Genomic DNA, 27,699 nt, shown 5'->3' with positions numbered 1-27,699 from the left:
ATAGAACAGTACAGCACAGAACAGGCCCTTCGGCCCGCGATGTTGTGCCGAGCTTTATCTGAAACCAAGATCAAGCTATCCCACTCCCTATCATCCTGGTGTGCTCCATGTGCCTATCCAATAACCGCTTAAATGTTCCTAAAGTGTCTGACTCCACGATCACTGCAGGCAGTCCATTCCACACCCCAACCACTCTCTGCGTAAAGAATCTACCTCTGATATCCTTCCTATATCTCCCACCACGAACCCTATAGTTATGCCCCCTTGTAATAGCTCCATCCACCCGAGGAAATAGTCTTTGAACGTTCACTCTATCTATCCCCTTCATCATTTTATAAACCTCTATTAAGTCTCCCCTCAGCCTCCTCCGCTCCAGAGAGAACAGCCCGAGCTCCCTCAACCTTTCCTCATAAGACCTACCCTCCAAACCAGGTAGCATCCTGGTAAATCTCCTCTGCACTCTTTCCAGCGCTTCCACATCCTTCTTATAGTGAGGTGACCAGAACTGCACACAATATTCCAAATGTGGTCTCACCAAGGTCCTGTACAGTTGCAGCATAACCCCACGGCTCTTAAACTCCACACACTATAGGCCTTCTTCACAGCTCTATCCACTTGAGTGGCAACCTTTAGAGATCTGTGGATATGGACCCCAAGATCTCTCTGTTCCTCCACAGTCTTCAGAACCGTACCTTTGACCCCGTAATCCACATTTAAATTAGTCCTACCAAAATGAATCACCTCACATTTATCAGGTGAGATCCTAAATGAATATTTCTCATCAGTCTTTACTGTTGAGAAAAGCATGGTTGTTAGGGAACTTGGGGAAATAAATAGTGATGTCTTAAGGAGTGTACATATAACAGAGAAAGAGGTGCTGGAAGTCTTAAAGCGCATTGAGGTAGATAAATCCCCGAGAACTGATGAAGTGTATCCCAGGATATTGTGGGAGGCTAGGGAGGAATTTGCGGGTTCCCGAGCAGAGATATTTAAATCATTGTTAGTCATAGGTGAGATGCCTGAAGATTGGAGGGTGGCAAATGTTGTGCCTTTGTTTAAAAAGGGCTGCAGGGAAAAGCCTGGGAACTACAGGCCAGTGAGTCTCACATCTGTGGTGGGTAAGTTGTTGGAACGTATTTTGAGAGACAGGATCTACAGGCATTTAGAAATGCAAGGACTGATTCGGGACAGTCAGCATGGCCTTGTGAGTTTGAGTTTTTGAAGGGATAGCCAAGAAGGCAGTTGATGTTGTCTACATGGAAGTTGGCAAGGCCTTTGACAAGTTTCCTCATGGTAGGTTGATTGTAAGGTTAAATCTCACAGGATCCAGCGTGAGGAAGCCAAATGGATACAAAATTGGCTTGATCACAGAAGCCAGAGGGTGGTTGTAGACGTTGTTTTTCAAACTGGAGGCCTGTGACCAGCGGAGTGCCTCAGGGATCAGTGTTGGGTCCAATGTTATTTGTCATCTATATTAATGATTTGGATGAAAATATAGGAGGCATGGTTGGTAAGTTTGCAGGTGACACCAAGATATGTGGCATAGTGGACAGTGCGGAAGGTTATTTCGGATTGCAACGGGATCTTGATCAATTGGGCCAGTGGGCTGACGAGTGGCAGACAGAGTTTAATTTAGACAAATGCGAGGTGAGGCATTTTGGTAGATTGAACCAGGGCAGGACTCACTCAGTTAATGGTAGGGCGTTGGGGAGACATACAGAACAAAGAGATCTAGGGGTGCACGTTCATTGCTCCTTGAAAGTGGCGTCACAGGTGGACAGATTGGTGAAGACGGCATTCAGCATGCTTGGTTTCATTGGTCAGAACATTGAATATCGGAGTTGGGACGTCTTGTTGAAGTTGTACAAGACATTGTTAAGGCCACACTTTGAATACTGTGTACAGTTCTGATCACCCTATTATAGAAATGATATGATTAAACTAGAAAGAGTGCAGAAAAGATTTTCCAGGATGCTACTGGGACTTGATGGTTTGAGTTATAAGGAGAAGCTGGATAGACTGGGACTTTTTTCTCTGAGGGGGCTGAGAGGTGATCTCATAGAGGTCTATAAAATAATGAGGGGCATAGATCAGTCAGATAGTCAAAGGTAGGGGAGTCTGCAACTAGAGGGCATAGGTTTAAGGTGAGAGGGAGAGATACAAAAGTGTCCACAGGGGCATTTCTTTCACACAGAGGGTGGTGAGTGTGGAACAAGCTGCCAGAGGTAGTAGTAGAGGCAGGTACAATTTTGTCTTTTAAAAGGCATTTGGACAGTTACATGGGTACGATGGGTTTAGAGGGATATGGGCCAAATGCAGGCATTTGGGGCTGGCTTAGGGTTTATGAAAAAGGCGCCATGAAAAAGTTGGGCCAAAGGGCCTGTTTCCAAGTTGTAAACCTCTATGATTCTATGACACTATGACACACACATGCATCTGGAAGCATGTATACCCCCGCCCCGCCCCCCCTCCCCCTCCCTCCCCCCCCCCCCCGCCCCCCCCCCCACACACAGACACACACTGAGACATTGAGAGACACACACACCCAGCACCACACACAAACACAGAGAGACTGGATTTGGGGACCAAATAAAATATTTCCAGTCTTGCTGATGAGCACAACTAATGGTGAGGAGGATACAAGGAGGACTTGAAGGGAATTGGGACAGGCTGAGTAAATGGGCAAGAACATGGTAGATGAAATAAAACTGAATATGTGTGAAGTTATCCATTCTGGCAGAAAGAAAAGACATCAGAAAAGCAGAGTATTTCCTAAACAGTGCGAGATTGGACAGGGTTGTTGCCAGAGAGAGCTGGATGTCCTTGTTCATGGGTCAGTAAAAATTAGCATGTCGGCACAGCAAGACATGTGGAAGGCAAATGCTACATATTTGTGGAATCAAATAGGAGCGCGAGAGCGTGTGTGTGTGTGTGTGTGTGTGCGTGTACCATGATCTGTTTGAAAGTTGGAGCATTATTTTTGGGCCAAATGGCCTACTCCTGCTCTTGTGTTCCTTTGAGACTGAAATACTTTTGCACGCCGCAGACACACACAGGCAAGCATGGACGTACAGGCACACAGGCGTACACACACCCACACACACACATACAAACACACACACGCACAGATCGAGAGACAATCAGACGGAGGTATTGAGAGACAGACATGCCCAGAAACAAACACAGTGACTGGAACACACCCAGAAACTTGATGTGGGGACCAAATAAAATAGGTAAAACCTTGCTGATGGCACAGACATAATGGAGAGGAGGATGCAATGGGGGCTTCAAGGACATTTGGACAGGCTGAGTGAATGCGCAAAGACATAGCAGATGGAATAAAAAGTAACTAAGTATGAAGTTATCCACTCTGGTTGGGGGGAAAAAGAACAGAAATACAGAATATGTCCTACATGGTGCGTGGTTGAAAAGAGTTGACTTCCAGAGAGACCTGTTCACTAAAAGCTAGCATTCATGTACAGCAAACAATGAGGAAGGCAAATGCTACGTTTCTGTGTCACAAAATTCTGTGAGTGTGCGTGTAGCTTGTGTGTGTGTTTGTGTGCATCTGTGTGAGTGTTTCTGTGTGTGCTTTTGTATGGGTGGGTGCGTGTGTGCACGTCTGTGAACGTGTGTGAATGTGCCATGATCAGTTTGAATGTTCGATCAGTATTGATGGGCCAAATGGCCTATACCTGCTCCTATGTTGATTCGAGATTTGAATACATACACACGCCGCAGACACTCACACAGACAGGTATGGACATACAGACGTACAAACACACTCACACATAAACACACACACACACACGCACGCGCGCACGCACAAATACGCACGCACATATATATCTATACAGAATGATATGCAGTGTAGTCGTGTTTATTAAGACAATGTGATAAAATGTGATAGAATGCTGAATATGCAAATGACACAATAAACAGCATTGTAAGCAGCGTAGCTGGAAACATCAAATTGCAAAGAAATATTAATATTTTGTGAATGGATAAAACTAATGGATGTTTTCAGTGCAGGGAAATGTAAGTTAACGCACCTTAGAATTAAAAATCAATGAACCATGTTGTTTATAATTGTCCATATGCTAAGACTAAGCATTGATCAACGAATGTCTTTATTCAAATTCTTCAGACAGGTATAGAAGACAGAATGCATAAACACTGAGAGACCGAAAAATATATTCAGAGCTTAATATTCATGTTTGAATGTAAAGATCTGAGATCAGGATTGAAATAAAGAAGAGTCCGCAATCAGAACCGGCAACATTTTTGTTCTGGTTTTCATAAAATTAAAAATCAGCATTTAAGAATTCCTTGAACAGAGCAGGAGGAGAAGAAATTTTACTCTGTAAGCTGTATGTATGTTCAGAGTACCCGATTAACAGTGTAGATGATGTTTAACTCTAAAACGCTGGAATTTAGTTAAGGAGTGACTTAATCATTCCCAAACGGAGAGGGTTGATAAACAGGAACATTTGCTGCTGGTTGGGGAGTTCAAGATTCAAGCAAATTGGATTTTAGACGATGTTTAATGTTTAAGACTTTCAGGAGCGAAATCAGGAAACATTTTTCAACTTAATACCTCACTTTCCTCCATTAAGACATTTCCTAAATCCAATCCTTTTTTGATGAAATCTAATATTGTGTGCAGTTTTGGTCTCCTTTCGAAGAAAAAATACACTTGCAATAGAAAGAGTGCAGAAAAAGTACACCAGACTGATTATTAGGATGGCAGGATTGTCGTTTCAGGAGAGGCGACTGCATCTGTATTCACTTGGAGTTTAGAACATGAGAGGCGATGTCCTTGAAATATACAGAATTTTAGCAGGGATGAGCAGACTGGATGCAGGGATGTTGTTTCCTTTGGCGGGGTGGGGTCCAGAAAAAGGGAGCAAAGTTTCAGTGTTCAGGGTTGGACATTTAATTCTGAGATGAGGACATTTTGTCTTGACTCAGAGGCTGGTAAAACTGTAATTCTCTACCACAGAAGTTTGTGGATGCGAAATCAGTGAATATATTTTAAAAGGATATATATTTCTATACTCTCAAGGTGTCAAGAATTATGAGGAGAGGGCTAGTATGGTATTGAGTTACAGGGTCAGCCACGGTCGTGTCGAATGGCAGAGCAGGGTCTAAGTGTCGAATGGCCTACTCGTGCTCCTATTTTCTATCTTTCTCTATATTATATATGTCCATGAAGTCCATGGGTGATAGCGCTGAATATTAATTCTTTCATAAAGCTCACAAGACGAAATTAATCACAGTGATATCTGACTCTGTAACAAACTTTTGATTAAAACTATCACTAAACATTCTTCATGCAACATTGTGGGATGGTTGAAGTGAAATGGCAATGTCATTGGATTAGCAGCGCAGAGCCCCGGGCTAATTTCTCTGAAGAAATGGGTTCAATTCCCACCCCAGCACTCGGAGTAATTTCAAATAAATTGATCTAAGTGTAGCCTCTAGTAAAAACTACGGGAACTATCGACGATTGCCGTAAAAAAGCATTGCCGTTCAATGGTTGGCATTTTATCTTTGCAGGAAAAAGCTTTGAATAAGATCTCGGACAAAGGGCTAATTCAGAGTTCATGCTTTTTGGGGTAATATATTCGCATGGACAGAGGATTGGCCAATCGATAGGATACAGAGAGTTGGGATAAGAGGAGCATTTTCAGGATGACAATCTGTTACAAGTGGAGTGCCTCAGCGATCAATGCTCGGGCCACAATTATTTACAATATACATAATGACTTGGACGAGGGAAGTGAATTTATTATTGCCAAGTTTGCGAATGAAAACAGGACTCCTGCCATAGGTTGTAAATGCCCATTTAGATCAACAATGTCCTTTGGAGAAGGAAATATGTCGTCCAGTGGTTTGGATCCAAGAAGCGATGTCATGGAACCTGAAATTGCCCAGAGGGCAATTCGGATTTGATTTGATTTAATGCCCACATCCAAGAAGTAAAAGTAAAATTATGATATTTTTAGTTCAATATGACATTACTAAGGACTGGAGCTAAAAAAAGACTGGACACTGCAATTTAGGACGAGCTGAGGTGGATATTCAGCTGCGCAAATTCATTATATCAGTGCAATGTCCTCAATTACCTTCCCACATGATGCTGGCTCCCTGTCTATCACACAGCAGATAATGACATTAAGTAAGCTTATCCTTACTGGTCACATATTTCACTGCTGAATGTGGGTGTCTCACTGTGATTAATAAATATGCAGGAAGAATTTCCAAGACAGAAACTTCGCGTTGCAGCAGCTGAGTCATATTTACCTCACAGAGGACAGAAGAAAGACATTTAATTTGCATTATTTCGGGAGCGCTGTATACAAATTTCACACAAAGTCAAGCCAAGGATGCACACATGTTTTTCGTGTGAGGTTAAGTGTCACTGACTTGCAAAGATTACAGGACGATATGGGCGAGCTGGTCAGACAGGTAGAGCAGTGCCAAACGGAATTTAAACCTGAAAAGTGTGAGGTGATGCATTTTGCGAGGGGTAAGAAGGCACGGGAATACGCCATGAACTGCAGGACGCGAGAAAGTGCAGAGGACCAGAGGGACCTTGGCATGCAAGTCCAAAGATCATTTATGCCGTAGCATTCAAGGCTACAACCAAGTGCTGAAAAATGCGATTGGAATAGATATGGTTATAATGGCTGGAGCAGGCACAATGGGCCGCAGGACCTCTTCCTGTTCTGTAAAATTCAATGACGATGATTCTACTGTCCCCAAAGCAAGAGCGATGGGCTTAATGGTCTCCTCCATCGTTGCAGGAGTCTAATAATTTGCTGTTTGTAAATTCTAACACAGAGTTGTCAGAGGACGTTTTAATTTTTCACTCCACCCTCTCGCCTCCTGCTCCTCCTAATCAACTCAACAGCAGCAATTACAGGATAAAGATTCTTTACAGGTGTATGAGAATCGGACATTACTTTCGTAAACTATAACCAGACACAAAATGCAGAGAATAGTTTCACTTACTGGGTTCTACAGTCAGTTTGGTTCCACTGCCAAAGATAAGCTTTCTGGTTGCATAGTTTGCACAGTGATTCCAGATGGTACAAAATCGACATAACCCACATGAATAGCAATGTAAGGATTGCTTTTCATGCTAAGGTTTTTGAGATTCGATTTGCTTCCACAGCTGGTTCATTATTTCGTCCAGAAAAAAATGCAAAACAATATCCAAGAAAGGATGTTCTGGCTAAAGAGGGAGTGCACCAAAGGTTCACCGGACAGATAATGGAGTGGCAGGACTGACATATGAGGGGAGATTGAGTCGGCTAGGATTTTATTGTCTGGGGTTCAGAAGAAGGGAGGCAGGAGCAGGAGATCTCATTAAAGCCCATAATGCAGGATTAGACACGGTAAATGCAGGATGGCAGCAGGGTCCAGAACCGGGGTTCATAGTCAAAGAATATGGGACTGATATGAGGAGAATTTATTTTTCAACAAGAAAATGAAAAGCCTGTGTCATTCACAATTACAAAGGTTTAAACAGAACAATGGTACTTATTCGTCTCCCCTCTTTCTTTTCGATCAACTCTCTGGATGGAATCTTCCTATCCCACTAACAGTACACAAATCTGCTTCTCAGTTCAATACCATATTACTGAGGCGTGCAGTCCCAACTCCTGTCCCATGTACCTCTAATGACTGGGTAAGCTGAGCTGGATCAAAACTGACTCAAAACTGTGCAATCTCTTCGCCTGCATGCCACATATTATATTGGCACTCTGTCCAACTTGACTAGCCTACTAACAACAGAAAACTAGATCACAGAGGAGATGTGGAGTGAAAGAATAGAAACACACTGACTTCACACTCACTTGGTACAACTGTCACCTGGGTGCCGCTGCCGAACGTTAGCTTTGCGTAGCACAGTAACAATTGCTCAGACAGAAACCTTCTATTGAGATAGCTGTTTCAGATTTCAGACAATTCACGGCAAAGAAAAAGCTGGAACAGTCACTGATTCGCTGCAGGTAACAGACATTGCATATCTGCCCCTTCCCCACCATCACAGGCTAAATGGGCCGAAGAGCCTCCTTGGATGCTCTCAGATTCTATCAAAGTGAAGAATTTCTGAGCCAAGGTAGCCACTGGTCAAATATAACAACAAATATATTTTGACTCTGAAACTTTGCGAGTTAACATAGGAACAAGGGAAGGCTATTCAGCCCTTTGCGCCTGCTCTGCCAATCTCTGAAATGGCTTAACAGAAATTTGCAACATGGCCCTGCCAGTGACGCCTCAACACCTGGCAGAAAAGAAATACAATTCAACAGATTTAATTTGTCAGCTAAGCTTTCTCTCCTTACAGATGCTGCCTGACCTGCTGTGATTTTTCCCACCATTATCTGTTCGCATTGTCATAATCCTGTTATATTTCGAAGAGGTAAACAGACATGTTGAGTCTGAAAGATGCGTTTATGTTTACTTGAATCAACAGTTACTCGAGCTCATTTTCCAAAAGAGAGATATATTTTATCCATTCGTGGGACATGGGCACCGTTGGCTGGCCAGAGTTTATTATCCATTCCCAATTGCCCTTGAGTGTCAACCAAATTGCACATGTTGGCCAGATCTAATAAGAATGGCAGATTTCTTTCTCTAAAGGACATTACTCAACGAGATGGGTTTTTCCAATAGCGGTTTTCATCGTCAACAGTAGATTCTTAATTCCAGATTATTGAATTCAAATTCCACCATCTGCCGTGGCGGGATTTGAATACAGGGTCCCCAGAACACTAGTTGATTTCCTGGATTAATAATCTAGCGATAACGCCACTAGGCTATCGTCTACCCCCAGTTTCACCACCTCACAATACTGCAAGGTCACCCAATGAAACTAATATGCCAGGTGGTTGGGAAATTATGTAAGGAGTCAGAGAAGGAGGGAACAAGGATAAAATCAAGAGGTGGAAAAGGGAATACGAAAAATGATATACAGAGAAACCAAGGCCAAAATTCAAAAACGAGACAATTAATGTTAAAAAGATAAGCTGAAAGGCTCTGTGCCTTAATGCGCAGAGCATTTGCAATAGAGTGGATGAACTAATCTTGCAGATAGATATAAATGGGCATGCTATAATTGGAATTACGGAGACATGGCTGCAGGGTTCCCAAGAATGGGAACTGACTGTTCCAGGGTATTCAGTATTTAGGATGGACAGGCATAAAGGAAAAAGTGGTGGAGCGGCACTGCTGGTTAAAGAGGAAATTAACTGGTGAGAAACTATATTAGCTCTGATAATGTGGAGTCTATATGGGTAGAGTTGAGAGATACCAAGGGGCAGAAAACATCAGTGGGTGTCATATACAGACCGCGAAACTGCAGTGGTGATGTTGGAAATGGCATTGAACACGAAATTAGAGATACATGTGATCAAGGGTGATTTTAATCCGCACGTTGATTGAGTAAATCAAATTAGCCACAATGCTGTAGAGAAGGATTTCCTGGACCGGATACGGGATAGTTTCCTTGACCAATATGTGAAGGAACCAACGAGGGAGCAGGTCACCTTAGACTGGGTACTGTGTCGTGAGAAGGTAATAATTGCCAATCTAGCTGTGCAAGACCCCTTGGGGATGAGTGAACAAAACATGAGAGAATTTTTTATCAAGGTGGAGAGTGAAGTAGTTGACTCGGAGACTACTGTGCTGAATCTTAATCAAGGAGACTATGAAGATATGAGGCGTGATTTGGCCTTCATAGATTAGGGAGACTTACTTAAAGGGATGACAATGGATCTCATAGAGACTTATAAAATTCGAACAGGACAAGGCATAGTAGATGAAGAGAGGATATTCCCGATGGTGCGGGAGTCCAGAACCAGGGGTCTGAGGATTCCGGGTAGACCATTTAGGACGGAGGTGAGGAGACATTTCTTAACCCAAAGAGTGGTGAGCCTGTGAAATTTATTACCACAGGAAGTAGTTGTTGCCAAAAGATTGAATGTATTCAAGAAGCGGCTGGATATAGCACTTGAAGCGAATGGGATCAAAGGTTAATGGGGAGAAAGCAGGATTAGGCTATTGAGTGGATGATCAACCATGATCATAATAAATGGCAGATCATGCTTGAAAGGCCAAACGCCCCTTCCTGCTCCCATTTTCAATGTTCCTATGTTTCCTTCCCGAGAGGAAATTAATGATCGAGATGGGTTTTTCCGACAATCGACAATGGTTTTCCTGGTCACCAGTAGATTCTTAATTCCAGATTATTGAATTCAAATTCCACTATCTGCCATGACGGGATTCGAACCCAGGTCCCTCACATATTCGCTGAGTTTCTGAGTTAATAATTTTGCGGTAATACGAGCAGGACATCGCTTCCCTCCAGTTACATAACTTCACCAGGATGCAAGGTCACCCAGTGAGTCGCACATCCATGTCTGTCACATTGCTGAGGCCCAGAGATTGGTCTGCCACCTGCGGCATGTCTAACTAAGCATTGAGATCTGAGCTCGCTATCCATCTATCGAGGGTAATGACTAGGGAATGACAAGGGTAAGATTAGGGCCAGTCAAGGACAGTAATGGGAAGTTGTGCGTGGAGTCTGAAGAGATAGGAGAGGCGCTAAATGAATATTTTTCGTCAGTATTCACGCAGGAAAAAGACAATGTTGTCGAGGAGAATACTGAGATACAGGCTATTGGACTAGACGGGATTGAGGTTAATAAGGAGGAGGCGTTAGCAATTCTGGGCAGTGTGAAAATAGATAAGTCCCCGGGGCCGGATAGGATTTATCCCAGGATTCTCTGGGAGGCTAGGGAGGAGATTGCAGAGCCTTTGGCTTTGACCTTTATGTCGTCATTGACTACAGGAATAGTGCCAGAAGACTGGAGGATAGCAAATGTTGTCCCCTTGTTCAAGAATATAGAACATAGAACATTACAGTGCAGTACAGGCCCTTCGGCCCTCGATGTTGCGCCGACCAGTGGTACCAATCTAAAGCCCCTCTAATCTACACTATTCCAATATCATCCATATGTTTATCCACTAACCACTTGAACGCTCTCAACGTTGACGAGTCCACCACTGCTGCAGGCAGGGCATTCCACGCCCTTACTACTCTCTGAGTAAAGAACCTACCTCTAACATCTGTCCTATATCTCTCACCCCTCAATTTAAAGCTATGTCCCCTCGTGCTAGCCAACACCATCCGAAGAAAAAGGCTCTCACTATCCACCCTATCTAATCCTCTGATCATCTTGCATGCCTCTATTAAGTCACCTCTTAACCTTCTTCTCGCTAACGAAAACAACCTCAAGCCCCTCAGCCTTTCCTCATACGATTTTCCCACCATACCAGGCAACATCCTGGTAAATCTCCTCTGCACCCTTTCCAACACTTCCACATCTTTCCTATAATATGGCGACCAGAACTGTACGCAATACTCCAAATGCGGCCGCACCAGAGTTTTGTACAGTTGCAGCATGAGCTCCTGGCTCAGAAACTCAATCCCTCTACCAATAAAAGCTAACACACCATACGCCTTCTTAACAACCCTATCAACCTGGGTGCCAACTTTCAGGGATCTATGCACATGGACACCCAGATCCCTCTGTTCATCCACACTACCAAGTATCTTACCATTAGCCCAGTACTCTGTATTCCAGTTACTCCTTCCAAAGTGAATCACCTCACACCTTTCCGCATTAAACTCCATTTGCCACCTCTCAGCCCAGCTCTGCAGCTTATCTATATCCCTCTGTCACCTGTCACTTCCCTCCACACTGTCTACAACTCCACCGACTTTAGTGTCATCCGCAAATTTACTAATCCATCCTTCCACGCCCTCATCCAAGTCATTAATAAAAATGACAAACAGCAGTGGCCCCAAAACAGATCCTTGCGGTACACCACTAGTAACTGAACTCCAGGATGAATATTTCCCATCAACCACCACCCTCTGTTTTCTTACAGCTAGCCAATTCCTGATCCAAACCACTCAATCACCCTCAATCCCATGTGTCCGTATTTTCTGCAAAAGCTTACTACGGGGAACCTTATCAAACGCTTTGCTGAAATCCATATACACCACAACAAGAAGGGGAGTAGAGGCAACCCTGGTAATTATAGACCAGTGAGCCTTACTTCTGTTGTGGGCAAAGTTTTGGAAAGGATTATAAGAGATAGGATTTATAATAATCTAGAAAGGAATAATTTGATTAGGGATAGTCAACACGGTTTTATGAAGGGTAGGTCGTGCCTCACAAACCTTGCTGAGTTCTTTGAGAAGGTGACCAAAGAGGTGGATGAGGGTTAAGCAATTGATGTGGTGTATATGGATTTCAGTAAAGCGTTTGATAAGTTTCCCCACGGTAAGCTATTGCAGAAGATACGGAGGCATGGGATTGAGGGTGATTTAGCAGTTTGGATCAGGAATTGGCGAGTTGTAAGAAGACAGAGGGTGGTCGTTGATGGGAAATGTTTATCCTGGAGTTCAGTTACTAGTGGTGTACCGCAAGGATCTGTTTTGGGGCCACTGCTGTTTGTCATTTTTATAAATGACCTGGATGAGGGCGAAGAAGGATGGGTTAGTAAATTTGCGGATGACACTAAAGTCAGTGGAGTTGTGGACAGTGCAGAAGGTTGTTGCAGGTTACAGAGGGACATAGATAAGCTGCAGTGCTGGGCTGAGAGGTGGCAAATGGAGGTCAATGCGGAAAAGTGTGAGGTGATTCACTTTGGAAGGAGTAACAGGATTACAGAGTACTGGGCTAATGGTACATACTTGGTAGTGTGGATGAGCAGAGAAATCTCGGTGTGCATGTGCATAGATCCCTGAAAGTTGGCACCCAGGTTGATAGGGTTGTTAAGGAGGTGTACAGAGTGTTCGCTTTTATTGGTAGAGGGATTGAGTTTCGTAGCCAGGAGGTCATGTTGCAGCTGTACAAAACTCTGGTGCGTCCGCACTTGGAGTATTGCGTACAGTTCTGGTCGCCGCATTGTAGGAGGGATGTGGAAGCATTGGAAAGGGTGCAGAGGAGATTTACTAGGATGTTGCCTGGTATGGTGGGAAGGTCTTATGAGGAAAGGCTGAGGGACTTGAGGTTGTATTCGTTAGAGAGAAGAAGGTTAAGAGGTGACTTAATAGAGGCATACAAAATGATCAGAGGATTAGATAGGGTGGATAGTGAGAGCCTTTTTCCTCGGATGGTGATAGCTAGCACGAGGGCACATAGCTTTAAATTGAGGGGTGATAGATTTAGGACAGATGTCAGAGGTAGGTTCTTCACTCAGAGATTAGTGAGGGCATGGAATGCCCTGCCTGCAGCAGTAGTGGACTCGCCAACATTAAGGGCATTTAAATGGTCATTGGATAAACATATGGATGATTTTGGAATAGTGGAGGATAGATGGGCTTTAGATTGGTTTCACTGGTCGGCGCAACATCGAAGGCCGAAGGGCCTGTACTGCGATGTAATGTTCCATGTTCTATCTTTCTGAAGTTCATTTTACGGACAGAATGCCTTCACTTGTATTTCATGTAATACTTTGTATCGTTGCCCTGGTTGCTATTTGTCAGACACAATATAGCGAAAAAATAATCGACATGAAACAGAATGAGAGTAACTTCCAATCGTACTCACTTGGCACAACTGTCAACTGGGTGCCGCAGCTTCACAGTATAGTCATAATGTATAGTATAAAGGGCACAGACATAGACCTTCCATTGGAGTGAAGTTTGCAGATGTCCTTTAGTAATGATGAAGCATACTCATTAATTCGGAGGCAGGGGAATATACAAAGTTCACATGAGGGTGAGCCCTTGAGAACCTTTAAGGAAAGGTCAATTACTTATGTTCCAACCAGATCCAAACTGACGTTTTCAAATGTCTTATTGGGTCGCAAAGTGAATTTGTTGCCTCTGCCAAAGACAAGTTACAAAGTTCTGGTGCCAGCACATCTGTACACAATGGGACAAAAAACTAAACCCAACCACATGAGCAGAAGAATGATTTATTTATATTATATGTCTCCTAAGTTTGAGTTTGAATTCAATTTCAGATTTTGCTGACTTCAATAGCCAGGGCAGGTTATATCCAGCGAAAAATATAAATGTCTCCCCCCTCACTTCCCACCCATTTGAACGTAATAGGTCAATAAATTATTTACTTGCATCGTGCAAAAAGGAACTTTGAGGGAAAGAATGGTCAGAAACTTAATGCACTTGCTAACTTCAAGTAGCCATTGGCCACCACACTCCCCACAATCTCTGTACAGAATGGAAATGTTTTGTAGGCAGGAATGGAATGATACACACAACACATGGACGAGTGCAGCAGGTTCAAGAAGGCAGCTCACCACTGCCTTCCACATTGAGGGACAGGCTATGTAAGTGCTGGCCTAGCCAGCAATGCCCATTTCCTACGCAACAAAAAAACGAGGTAACTTCAGTTACTCATACTCTAACCAGGTCCAAACTGAAAATTTAAAACCACTTATTGGATTGCGCAGTGAATTTGTTTCCTCTGCCAAAGATAAGATTCAAAGTTCTGGTGCTAGTACATGTGTACATAATGCGGCAAAAAGTACAAACACCTGAGCAGAAATATAAGATTCATTTATATTTTATTTATCCTGAGTTTGAGTTTTGAGTTCAATTTCAGATTCTGCTGACTTCAATAGCCAGGGCAGGTTATATCCTGAAATAAATATGTTCGCCCCATCCACCAATTTACATTTAATTCCCACTCCTTGCCTGTTAGCTCCATATGTCATATATTTCTATCCACTTTACAATCTCAGCAAATATGGTTCAGATTTTCTGTAAATGCTGGGTGAGACCATTGCACTTTGTGAGGATGCATGCGAGGTTCCACAGTGAGTTTTGTTCAAGTACCAAGGATCGGCCTTTCAGATGTGGGGATGATACAATCATAGAGTCAGAGATTCATAGAGGTTTACAGCATGGAAACAGGCCCTTCGGCCTAACTTGTCTATGAAGCCTTTTTTTAAACCCCTAAGCTAATCCCAATTGCCTGCATTTGGCCCATATTCCTCTGTACCCATCTTACCAATATAACTGTCTAAATGCTTTCTAAAAGACAAAATTGTACCCGCCTCTACTACTACCTCTGGCAGCTTGTTCCAGACATTCACCACCCTCTGCGTGAAATAATTGCCGCTCTGGACACATTTGTATCTCGCCCCTCTCACCATAAACCTATGCCCTCTAGTTTTAGACGTCCCTACCTTTGGGGAAAGAAACTGACTATCGAGCTGATCTATACCCCTCATTATTTTATTAACCGCTAAAGATCACACCTCAATCTTCTACACTCCAGATAAAAAAGTCCCAGTCTATCCAGCCTCAAACCATCAAGTCCCGGTCGCATCCTAGTAAATCTTTTCTGCACTCTTTCTAGTTTAATAATATACTTTCTATAATCGGGTGACCAGAATTGTACACAGTATTCCAAATGTGGCCTTACCAATGTCTTGTACAACTTCAACAAAACGTCCCAACTCCTGTATTCAATGTTCTGGCCAATCATGGAAGATGCTCCACAAATCCGTAACTCCCGTGCTGACAGTATTGCAAGAGGTTGTTTTTGACCTGCTTGACCTGGTGATTTGACCATAGATTGGGATTCAAATTGTAATGCCAGGTGATCTCCAAAGCAAAAATAGAACTATTCCTCTCCCTGAAATCCATCCCCATTGAACCCTTTTGCTTTATTTGCTGTACTCTATTTCAAAAAGTACAAGACATAGCTAGCAGTTTAACTTTCCTTCCATGCAGTTTCAATTAACTTCTGTATATTCCCTGGCCCTGTTAGTCCTCCCAAAATACATCAGCTTACACTTTTTAGAGTTAAATTTCAATTTTCCACTGCTCTGCCCATTTGACCAGTCCTTCAATATCGACCTGTAATGTAAGGCTTTCCTCCTCGCTATTTACCACACCACCAATTTGTGTATCATCTACGAATTTACTGATTATATCCTCTGGATCTCTATCGTTCTAATTAATTATCTAATGATACATAAATCCATCTAACAGCTTGTTTTTAATTTTAAGCGTTACTTTCCCTCTTTGTCACCATTCGCCAGACATGGATTCTGCAGAAATATCCATCGAAGGGTAAAGAGAAATCACCTGGCACTTATTTGGCACAACATTCAGTTGTTTCCCGTAGCCAAAGACGAGTTTATAAGTACCGTCATAGTAATGAGCACCGTGACTAGTTACCAGCAGAAAGCTACCAGTGCATCAGCTCATTCAGATTCCATCCAGTATACACAGCAAGGACACTGGCATATTCACTGATGTCAGTGGGAACCTCAACAACTGCCATGATGTGCGAATGGTAAACCTTAAAAATTATCTATCGCCAAGAGATGAACAATACATCTGATAACATTCTACAAAGCTAAGCACATCCAAGGCCAAATTTAAAGCCAAGTTGCCTCTCCGCACCGAGTGGTGCATTTAGGCAGAATTCTTCTGCCTTCAGTGATAGCTATTGCTGCAACACGTCGCTCGGCTTTTGCGAAGGGTTTAGAGCTTGAGAGAGCCATACTACACATCAAGCGTGGCTGAGCAGGAGTCTCCCTCTCACTCCCAATCTTTGGCAGCGTTGCTTTCTCACCTTTCTTGTTCATCAAGTCCAAGGGTAGGGACTCGGACCCGGCGTTTCTAGCTCAGAGGTAGGGATTCTAGCCCATTGCACCACAAGACCTCCCCAAGTTATGAATGGCCATTATATTGCATCTCCTCCCTTTAAGCGTGTACTGATTTTTTTTAAAAACACGACTTGGTGATATGTTTGGAACTGTAAATATTGATTGTCATCCTAATGTAAGCAGATCATGATGGAAGATAGTTGAGGACTTACTGGGCTCCACAGTGAGTTTGGTCCCTTTGCCAAAGACAAGCTTCTCAGTTCGGTAGTAACAGCTACTACAAAATATCGACCCAGCCATATGAACACAGGGCTAGCTCACATTCAGTTTGTTTCGTGTCACTTCTTTTAATTAGCTTCTCTCCTGAACCAAATATAACCGTTCCCTCCCTCTCCCTCACACTTAGCTCCCACTGTTTTTTTGACTATATCAGGGAACAATATTTGGATAATGAATTGACTGTGTTTCACAATTTCCATCTTCACCGGTACTTCTCCCTGAACACCCAGGAGACACAAATCCTGGGAAAAAAGTTTGACATCAACACATACGAACATGCAAAGTGGGAGTCGGAGTAAGGCACTGGCCACTCCAGCCTAACCGCTATTCAGTAAGATCATGACTGATCTGATTGTAACCTCACCCCCACATTCCTGCCTACTCCCGATCACCGTTTATCCCTTGTTAATCAAGAATCTATCTAGCTGTGTTTAAAATAATCAAAGGCCCTGTTCCCCTTGATGTTTGAAGAAGAGAGATGACGAGACTCACTACTCTTTAAGAGAGAAAAAAGTCTCCTCATATCTGTCTTTAAAGGAGTGACCCTTTAATTTGAACTATAACACCTGGTTCAAAACATCAACCTGTTGTTGATAATCGTTGACCAACATTTCACTTTGAAGCCTTATTTCAAGCATGCATTCGTGTCAGCAGTTTAACAAAGACCGGAGACCATAGGACGACGGGGCAGAAGGATGCCATTTGGCCCATCGGTCATTCAATGAGATCATGAATTAGCTGATGTGATAATTCTGAATACCTCTTTCCCGTTGTATCCTCGTAACCCTCGATTGCCCTGTGGGTTAAAAATCTGAACATTCAACCTGTACAGCTCTCTGCGGTAAATGATTCCACAGATTCACTGCTGGCTTGAAAGAAGAAAATCTTCATCATATAAATGGGCAACCTCATACTTTGGGATTATGACCTCTGGTCCTACAAGAGGTAATAACGTCTCAGCATCTAACCTTGTCATGTCCCCTGAGAATCCAATAAGTCTCAATAAGGTCACATCGCATGCTTCTAAACTCCACTAAGTAGAGGCCCAACATACTCAAACTCTCCGAAAAAACATATCCATACCTGGGATCAAAGGAGTGGCCTTCCCTGAACTGCCTCCAATGCCAGTATAGGTTTCCTAATGTAAGGGGACAGTGTTCCAGATGTGGTCTAAATCGTACCTTGTATAGTTTTAGCAAGATTATTAGTTTTAACAAAGACAAGCTTGAAAATGAAATATATGTAGATAATTACTCAAATCAGTGGGCATTTGACTCAACCTGCTAAATGGGCATTTTCTATCCTATTAGTAACCCAATTTCAGTTCGATGTCACATCACTGATGCCTAATGTTTCAACTGGTGTTGATGACACGGCTTAATGAACAGTGAGCTGAACTCGATACTCGGTGCCTAATAGCTTAATTGATTGGTGCAATGGCTTCTCCTTCATTCCAAGCACTGCCTTGGCTCTTTACCGGCCTTTCACCCGACACCATTCAGCAGAAATCTGTATCTAATGGGAGGAAATGAAGGTGGACTCGCACTTACTTGGCACAACCTGCAGTCGGGTGCCGCTGCCGAATATCAGTTTTTCATTATCAGCAATATACACACAGTGACTATTGCCCAAGCAGAAAGCTTCCACTGGGGCAGGCCACAGAGACTTCAGCTATTTCAAAACCCTGGGGAGTACATGCTCTTAGCATAATTTTATGACCGATCTGCCCTCAAAACAGGTGCGACCGATTAAATAGCAAATTAGAAAGAGACAATTCTGGATAAACTGTGTACGTCTGGCAGCACGTGTAGAGAGAGAAACAAAGCTAATAATCCTGCTATCCCGGAATCAGTCTGGCATTAGGAAATATTGTTTTCTTTTTTAAAAAAAAGTTGGATCACTATTCTTTGAAGTATTGTGGTATCAATAGTTGGTACGTGTGAGATACTTAGTTGTGTGAGGAACTTCTTTATGTGCAAGTGGAAAAGGACACATTCCTTCATCATTGTATAATTCATCAGGTTCGTTTGTCACAATGGCAAATTTTCTCCCCACTTTTGCAATGAGGCCAAAAACTTCTGAGTGCAAAATGAATCTTCTCAAATTCATAGATCATAGAATCCCTACAGTGTAGAAGGAGGCCATTCGGCCCATCGAGTCTGCACCGACAACAATCCCACCCCAGGACCTATTCCCACAAATTTACCCCACTAATCCCTCTAACCTACACATTCCCTGACACTAATGGGCAATTCAGCATGACCAATAAAAATAGCCCGCACATCTTTGGACTGTGAGAGGAACCAGAGAATCTGGCGGAAACCCACGCAGACACGGGGAGAACGTGCAACCTCCACACAGACAGTAACCCAAGCCTGGATTCGAACCTGGATTGCTGGAGCTGTGAGGCAGCAGTGCTAACCACTGTGCCACCGTGCCACCCGTAATTGATGCCAATAGATTCTACTCACTTGGCTCCACGCTCAATTTGGTTCCACCACCGCATATTAATGGTCTGTAAGAAGCACGAGCGTACACTGCGATTACTCTCCATGTCAGAACCTAAAGACATGGAGCATGCATGCCAAAATTCAAAAAGGGCTTTAGTCATTGCTCAGGGCAGTTAAGCAGGTCTCGCTACAGAATACTATTTCCTGCAGTTTGTTTGGATCAAAAGTTAGTCAGAAACCTTTACAATCTTCCAAGTCATCCATCTCTTAATTTCCCAGGAAAATAAGTCAGAGCGTGACTGGCTGGGAGTTCTCAATGTACACATCCAAGCGAGGTAACACGTGCAGAGAATTCCCTGGCTCACTTTCGAACGGAATTTTCAAATCCATACAAAAATGCTGCTTTTGGGATTTCGTTCAGTATTGGAACTAAAGGAAATCTACACCATTGAGCCCCAACCCACCCCCTCCCCCCAATCCCAACTCACCCCACCTTTATAAGTGTAACTCAGAACTGTGATTTTGATGCCAGAAGGCTGCATAGATGATTGCAGTCCTAATTCTGGGTTCCATTGAAATAGGTAACACAAACATGACTTTGCATTTCAGACAGGTTCCCTACCACTAGAATTCATACACAATAATGGATTCATTTGCACACTGAAGTGATATTTGAAATATTCTTTATTCATAGTCTGAGGCAAAGATTCATAAAGTCAGAGAAGTCCACTGCACAGAAAACGCCCTTGGGCCTATCATGTCTCCGCCGGTCAAAGACAAACCAAATAACTATTCTAATCCCATTTTCCAGCACTTGGCCCATTGCCGTGTATGATATGACATCACAAATGTATATCTAAATACTTCTTAAATGTTGAGAGGGTCTCGGCCTCCATCACCATTTCAGGCAGTGAGTCCCAGACGCCCATCACCCTTTGGGTCAAAACGTTTTCTTCACATCCCCGCTAAATCTCCTGCCCCTACCTTAAATCTATGTCCCTGGCTGCTCTCTGCTCTCTCAAGTAACGGGAAAAGTATCTTCCTGTCTTCTCTATCTATGCCACTCATTACGCTGAAGGGCTTTTTCCAGTGCTGTCTCCTTCTATGACCCTATGACTCTATCTGGGTGAGTCTCTTCCAGCTATTTATCGAGGTGTCACTTAATTGCACTACATACAGCCAGATCATTGACATATCTCACTGTTGGCAGCGCACTTGTGTTGTCATGATAGAGGCCAGTTAAATGTTTAAAGGAAATACTTCGGAAAATCTAAGTGCCCAGTCAAGCTACGCTTCCAATTCCCAAAGATCCCTGCTCATCCATAAAACAACAGTGATCATTAAAATAATTGTATGTCTCAATTAAGTCACAGGGGATAAAATAACATGTTGAGAGATCATTATCCAGGATTAGTTACTTACTGGGTTCCACAATCAGCCTGGTCCCGTTGCCAAAGATGAGCTTAGCCTTTTCATATGTTGCACAGGGTTTGATCCAATAAGAAGATCTATTGCGGTCCCGTTCACCACCCTTTCTCTCTGTCGTGTGTCCGACTGATTTGATTAGGGTTGGGTCAGACCAGTAATATGATAAACTCGGTCAACATCACGGTGGGGATGGGGGTCAGCGGCTGGGAGTGGGCTGAGAGGGGTGCTATTGAGAGAGGTTGGTGCACTCCTGTGAGGCTGGGAGGTTATTGTACGGGCGTTAAGGGAGATTCAGCTACTGTGGCTCCACCGTATATCCCCCACAGTGATACATGCCAGCACAAAAACTCGTCAGCAGCTGTTGCTGCTGCTGCTTTCAGATGTATAACGTCACCTCCGAGAGCAGAATCTCGCTGATAAATGCAGACATCAATTCCACTCCTATAAAACCCGAGTAAAACGGTCCATAGGATTTCACACGAGCGCTGGCTAAAAAAATATTTTGCACAGAGAAGCTATGGGGTTAGATGACCAGCAGGATGTTTTGAGGGTGAGGTAAGATTTCAGGAACATTGTTAAAGGAATGGAGGTAGGTAAACAGAGCAGGTGGACGGGGGCGGCGGTGAGTGGTTAACGTCGAGAATTCTCCAGCTCAGGTACAAGGCTCTTGAAGGCACGCTCGCGGATTGAGGGGCCCAGAGGAATTACGGACACTTTCAAAAGGCTAAAACTGGAGCAACAACAGACTGAAAGGCATACAGGTTGGAGAAGGTTACAAAGATGGTGAGAAGAGCAAGTATCGAGGGATTTGATGAGAATGACGGGAATCCCGATGTTTACCCAGAAGCCAATATGGTTTTGGTTTTTACTAAGTATGTAATGGAATGACTTTGTCGCTGACATTCCCAATTGCCCTGAACTGAATGGATTCGAACTACAAAGGGCCATGAACGAAGCCCAGTCGGTCAAGCAAACCAGCCTCCCATCCATTGAAACAGTCTACACTTCCTGCTGCCTCGAAAAAGCAGCCAGCATAATCAAGGAACCCACACACCCCGGATGTACTCTCTTCCAATTTCTTCCGTCGGGAAAGGAATACAAAAGTTTGAGGACACATAACAACCGACTCAAGAACACCTTCTTTCCTGCTCCAATCAGACTCTTGAATGGACTTACCTTGCACTAAGTTGAACTTAGTCTATGACTGTAAAAATGCATTCTGCACTGTCTCCGTTCCTTCTCTATGAACGGTATGTTTGTGAGCATTTCTCCACTCCACCTGACGAAGGGGCAGCGCTCCGAAAGCTAGTGGCATTTGCTACCAAATAAACCTGTTGGACTTTAACCTGGTGTTGTTAAATTTCTTTCTATGAATCTTTGCCATCAGGCTACCACCAGAGAATATTTAAAGTATTACTTCAGTGTGCAAATGAATCCATTGCTGTGTATGTGTTCGAATGTTAGGGAACCTGTCTGAAATGCAAAGTCATGTTTGTGTTACTGATTTCAATGGAACCCAGAATCAAGACTACGAAAATCAACAAGTTACAAGTTCACTTAAATGCATTGTACTTTCCAGACAATTGCATAAATTGTACATGACATTCGAACTAACTGATCCATGTCGTTGTTAAAGGCCAACGGAACGTTCTGAACCTCCTTCACCCAACCGTCCAACACAACGTTATATGTGTCTCTCTCTTACCCATGCAGTTATTGAAACTTCTCTAAAAGCAAGAAGGGGAAAGGGGATGAAACAGGGAACTACTATACAGCTTTTTCCCCCTTCAGCTTCACGTCAACCGGCGGGAAAGAGCTGCAATCTGTTATTGAGGCAGTCTTAATAAAGCACCTCGAAAATCATAGCATGGTCCATCAGGTTTTACGAAAAGCAATTCACTTTGAGAAACGCATTAATACCTTTGAGTTTGCAAGTCGCAAAATAGATCAAGGGGAGGCAGTAGATTTGAATTTCCAAATATACATTCAATAAACAAGCAAACATGACGTCAATAGGCAAGACGAGTGATTGTACAGTTGGAGGGCAATATTAGCACGGCGAGGGTAATGGGTAGAAAGCAGAGCATGGACATTTTTCACTCATTAATGGGATGTGGACGTCGCTGTCTGGGCTAACATTTATTGCCCATCACCTGTTACTCGCCACCCCCGCCCCCCCCCCCCCCCCCCCCGCGCCTACCTTCTAACAGGATGCCTTTCAAGACCCTGTCGGGGGCATTTTTTGGAGGCCCATGTTGCCCAGGCGATGGAAGGATGTCAGATATTCTTCTCCAAAATGCAGATTGTTTTTTTAAAAAGAAAATCAACAATGCTTTACTGGTCATCATTAAACTTGTAATTCCAGCTTTTTATTGAACTGAAATTTAACCACCTGCTTCCGTGTTGAGGTTCGAACCCAGCTCCCCAGAGAATGATCCCAGAATTATTAAACCAGTAGCTTTACCGCTCCGTGTCTTCCTCCCCTTGAATGGGAGATGCTAACGTTGGCCATTGCTGCCAGTCAGTGCACTGTAAGGCTCATGGCTAAGGCTATTTGCATTCTCCATCAATGAGTTACACGAAAAGCGAGATGATAATATATCTTGGTTTGTACATTTTACAAGGACAGGTGGGAATACAAGCTGGGAGGGAGGCACATAGAAGCTAGAAGGGGATGTACAGTGCTTTCTACTGTCCACCGCCAGGGAACTACGCCTGTTCAGTTGTTGAATGCATCTGAAACGCAAATCAAGGTGTTTTAGGTGGATTAAAAGATATAGAAACGTACAGGACGGTAGATTTGAAGTCACGGATCAACCACACTCATGTTAAATGGCGCAGCAGCCTCGACGCGCTGAAAGGGTAAGTGTAGGTACTAAATATTATGCTGCTGTCGAAGCCCCACAAGAGCCACTTCTCGCCTGCCTTTCTCTCACACCGATATCATTCTAATCTTCACTTGCCCTTCTGTGCATCTTACTTCCCCATGAATATATTCATGGAATTGGCCAAAATTACGTTTTGTGAGAGGAAATTCCACGTTTTCAACACGCTTTGTGCGAGATAGTTTCTCCTGAAAAACTCTGGATTTCTTACCTGTTGCCCATCACTTCAAATAAATGTCTTGCGAGGCTATTCCAGAGTCAATCACTTGCTGTGGATATTGAGTCACGAGAAGGATAAACCAAGCAGAGAGAGCAGGTCTCCTTCCACACAGGTACATGAGTGAAAGAGGTGGGTTTTGGTAGCAATCAAATTGGGTCACCATTAGATTTAATTTTCTGATGTTTACACCCACAGTGCTGTTAGGCAGAGAATTCCAGGATTTTCGTCGCGCGACAGTTAAGAAACAGTGATATATTTAGAAGTTGGAATGGTGAGTGATTTGGAGGGGAACAAGTAATGATACTGTGCCTTGAAGAAATTAATCTCTATCATGTTTCTTGTAAGAGGCATGTTTAAAATTCAACTCTGTTTTACGGGGGCCGATTTGTCTGCGCAAAGAACAAAGAACAAACGACAGTACAGCACAACAACCGGCCCTCCGGAGCCTGTGCCGATCATGTTGTCCTATCTAGACCAACTGCTGAAATCGTTCTATTCCCCGTTTCTTCATGTGCCTATCAAGATATGTCTTAAATGTTATTAGAGTGGCTGCCTCAACCACCTCACTTGGCAATGCATTCCAGACCCCCACCGCCCTCTGTGTAAGAAACTTCCTCCACGCATCTCCACTGAACCTTTCGCCCCGTATCTTGAAGTTGCTGCCCCCTTGTAATTGTCATGTCTACCCTGGGAAAAATGTTCCAACTGTTCACTCTATCTATAGCTTTCATAATTTTATAAACTTCTATCAGATCGCCCCTCAGCCTGCGTCTTTCCAGGGAGAACAATCGCAGTTTATTAAATCTCTCCTCATAGCTAATACCCTCCATACCAGGCAACATCCTGGTAAACATTTTCTGCACTCCCTCCAAAGCCTCCACATCCTTCTGGTAGTGTGGTGACCAGAATTGGACACAGTATTCAAAATGTAGCCTAACCAAAGTTTTATACAACTGTAACATAATTTGCCAACTTTTATACTCGATGCCCCATCCGATAAAGGCAAGCATGCCATATGCTTTCTTTACCACCTTTTCCACCTGTGCTCCCACTTCTAAGGATCTGTGGACCTTACTCTCAAATCTCTCTGTGTGTCTATGCTCCTGATGGTTCTGCCATTTATTTTATGGCTCCCAACTCAAGGATCAACCAAAATGCATCACCTCGCATTTGTTCAGGTTAAATGCCATCTGCCAGTTCTCCACCCATTGTTCCAGCTTATCTATATCCTGTGACATGCTCTGACAATCTTCATCACTATCCACAACTCTGCCAATCTTAGTATCATCCGCAAATTTGCTAATCAGAGCAGCTACGTTTACTTCCAAGACATTTAGATATATATTACAAACAGCAGAGGTCCCAGCACTGATCACTGCGGAACACCACGAGCTACAGACCTCCATTCAGAAAAAAAACACCCTTTCACCGCTACCCTCTCTCTTCTATGGCCAACCCAGAGAATACTGTTAATGCGGGCAAATGATTCATTTTAGCTAAGCATGTGTTTGTTTTAATCTGATTTAATGCATTTTTGTTTATTTTGGTTTTTCCTCTGTGGTTTCAGAGTAGGGCTTTGATTGGGTTGATTGGCAGAGGCAGGGTCATGTGAATGGGCTTGCAAGGAAAACACAATGCTTTATTTTATTTTAAAACAGTCAGTTTCTGCTTGGTCCTGAAAGAAGAAAGAGGTCTTTCTCTCTCTGTCCATCTCTCTCTCTCTCTCTATTTTCTCTCTCACTGTCTCTCTCTCTGAAGGCTGCTGTGTGGGGCTGGCAGAAGTCAGTTGTCTCTCTGTCTGCCTCTCTCTCCAGAGGTGTTTTAGCACTTTTAACAAGTCCAAGCGCATAAGCAGGGGGTTGCTACTGATTTTGAAAAGGAGTTCAAGTCGATCAGAGGAATATTGCTTGAATTTGAACTAATAGAGATGCATTAGTGGCTGTGAATTGCATCGTGTTAAGCTAAGCATTTCAATTGGGAAAAGTTAAACTAATTCGTTCGTTATAGTCAAACTGTACTGTATTGTTAAATGAAGTTAGTTTTGATAAGCGCTTTCTTGTGTGTCAATGGAATCAGACCTGGAGCGAAACACCTTATCCTCACACTAATGTCAAGTAGAAACACTGTTGGGGTCTAGTCATAACCTAACATATGGAATTCGTAACATACTTGTGTTTTTTTCTCTGGCACATTAACAACCTCCAGGTGATGGTGATTCCAATGTGTCTGCTGGCCCTGGCCTTCTGGAAGGTAGAGCTCGTGGGATTTAATGTACTGTCGAAGGAGGTTTGAGAAGTGGCTACAATGCAGGTTTTTCTGCACACTGCAGGTTTCAGCTGTCTCCTGTCTCAGTAATGATCAACTTCCGCACCTCATTTCTCCTGGTTAAATGTGTAAGGTTATCATCTCGAAATCGTTGGGGATTCCAGCCCAATTCCACTGCTCCAATGTCAAAACTGAGGAAGTTATACAATGTCACACATCCACTTTTGGATATGATATAAAATCATTTGTCTTCTCTGTTAGGCGTTTAATGTCCCATAGCCGAATTGAAAGGGGAGCTGGTGAGTTAGTCATTAGGCCATGGAATTTTACAGCCCTTCATCCATTTTTGTTTGTCTTGGCCATCAAACAGCTCCGTGTTCCAGCACTTAGTCCATTGCCTTGTATATAAAAGGTTTGAAGTGTTCATCTCGATGCTTCTCAAATGCTGCTTTCATACTTGAAAAATTCTGAGTGTTGCCATTAACAGAAACATTTCAGTTTCAACCACATTACTCTGTATCTTGAGTCACGTCTATGCCAGGCCAGGTAAGGACGGCACATTTCCTTCCCCAAAGCCGCATTAATGAACAAGATGGGGTTTTAGAGCCATCGACAATGGTCGTCATTAGATTTTATTTTATTGTTTTCAAATTTCACCAAATGCCTTGGTCAGATTTGACCTTTCTTCCCCGAATCAGTAACCTGGGTCTTTGAATTATTGATCCAATGACAATACCAGTGGGCCACCATCTCCCCATAGTCCAGCATCGACATCCGATGACCACTAATAATTCAACATATACTGATTGAGCAGGATAGCAGCGACCATGGAAAAGAAGTCCGATGTCGTGATATTCCTATGAACCTTCTATTTGACCTGGTTGAGAGATTTTATCAGTCAAAGTCTTTCCCGACTTGTTCCCACCTTCGTACAATTGGCACAAAGCATTTACAAATATAGACATTGCCAACACTGAACTGTCTCTCCTTTGAAAATCACCATGGAACCAATCCCCCCGCCCTAATTAATGGGCAGCTCCTGAAACATTGCAACTTGCCAGGCAACACCGACGCTACTCTGGGGCCACTCTAAACTGGAGCAAATCGTCTTAAACCTGCGTCATTTTGACATTTTTCTTCCCGCCAATGCAACTGCCTCTCCTTGGATATTTTATATAAATGATATCCAGCGTACTCCGAAAGGCAAGCCTGGATGGGTGCTGGATGCATTCTGAGTGGTAACTTCCGTTGAGGATGGAATAGACGGTTTCAGCGGGAACATAAATGTATGTGTGTAATAAGTGGGGCAGTGAGACCATTCGGATTGTCCTGAATCGAATCAGTGGTTTCAATGGAATGTGATGGATATAACTTTACAATCCTATCTGACTGAAACATAACCAAAAAACATCCTGGGTATCAGTCACCGATTGGGGTTTATGCTCGGGACAGTATTGTTAACGGCACAAAAGCATACTGAGTAAAAGTATCTGAA

At 43.3% G+C, this 27,699-nt stretch overlaps 1 protein-coding gene across 1 annotated transcript in view; it reads right to left on the bottom strand.

Moving 5' to 3' along the window:
* LOC144485812 (uncharacterized) overlaps window positions 1–27,699 on the bottom strand; it is a 51,574-nt gene that overhangs the window by 6,221 nt on the left and 17,654 nt on the right. Inside the window, exons 6-8 of the mRNA XM_078203894.1 lie at window positions 20,829–20,874; window positions 19,895–19,968; window positions 19,428–19,518 (exon numbers count right to left, since the gene is read on the bottom strand). Coding sequence (XP_078060020.1) covers window positions 19,428–19,518; window positions 19,895–19,968; window positions 20,829–20,874 — 211 coding nt within the window. The remainder of the gene's footprint in view (window positions 1–19,427; window positions 19,519–19,894; window positions 19,969–20,828; window positions 20,875–27,699) is intronic.

The sequence above is a fragment of the Mustelus asterias genome, unplaced genomic scaffold (genome assembly GCF_964213995.1).
Source record: "Mustelus asterias unplaced genomic scaffold, sMusAst1.hap1.1 HAP1_SCAFFOLD_221, whole genome shotgun sequence".
Classification (NCBI taxonomy): Eukaryota; Metazoa; Chordata; class Chondrichthyes; order Carcharhiniformes; family Triakidae; genus Mustelus; species Mustelus asterias.
This window is presented reverse-complemented; position numbering and strand designations above follow the sequence as displayed.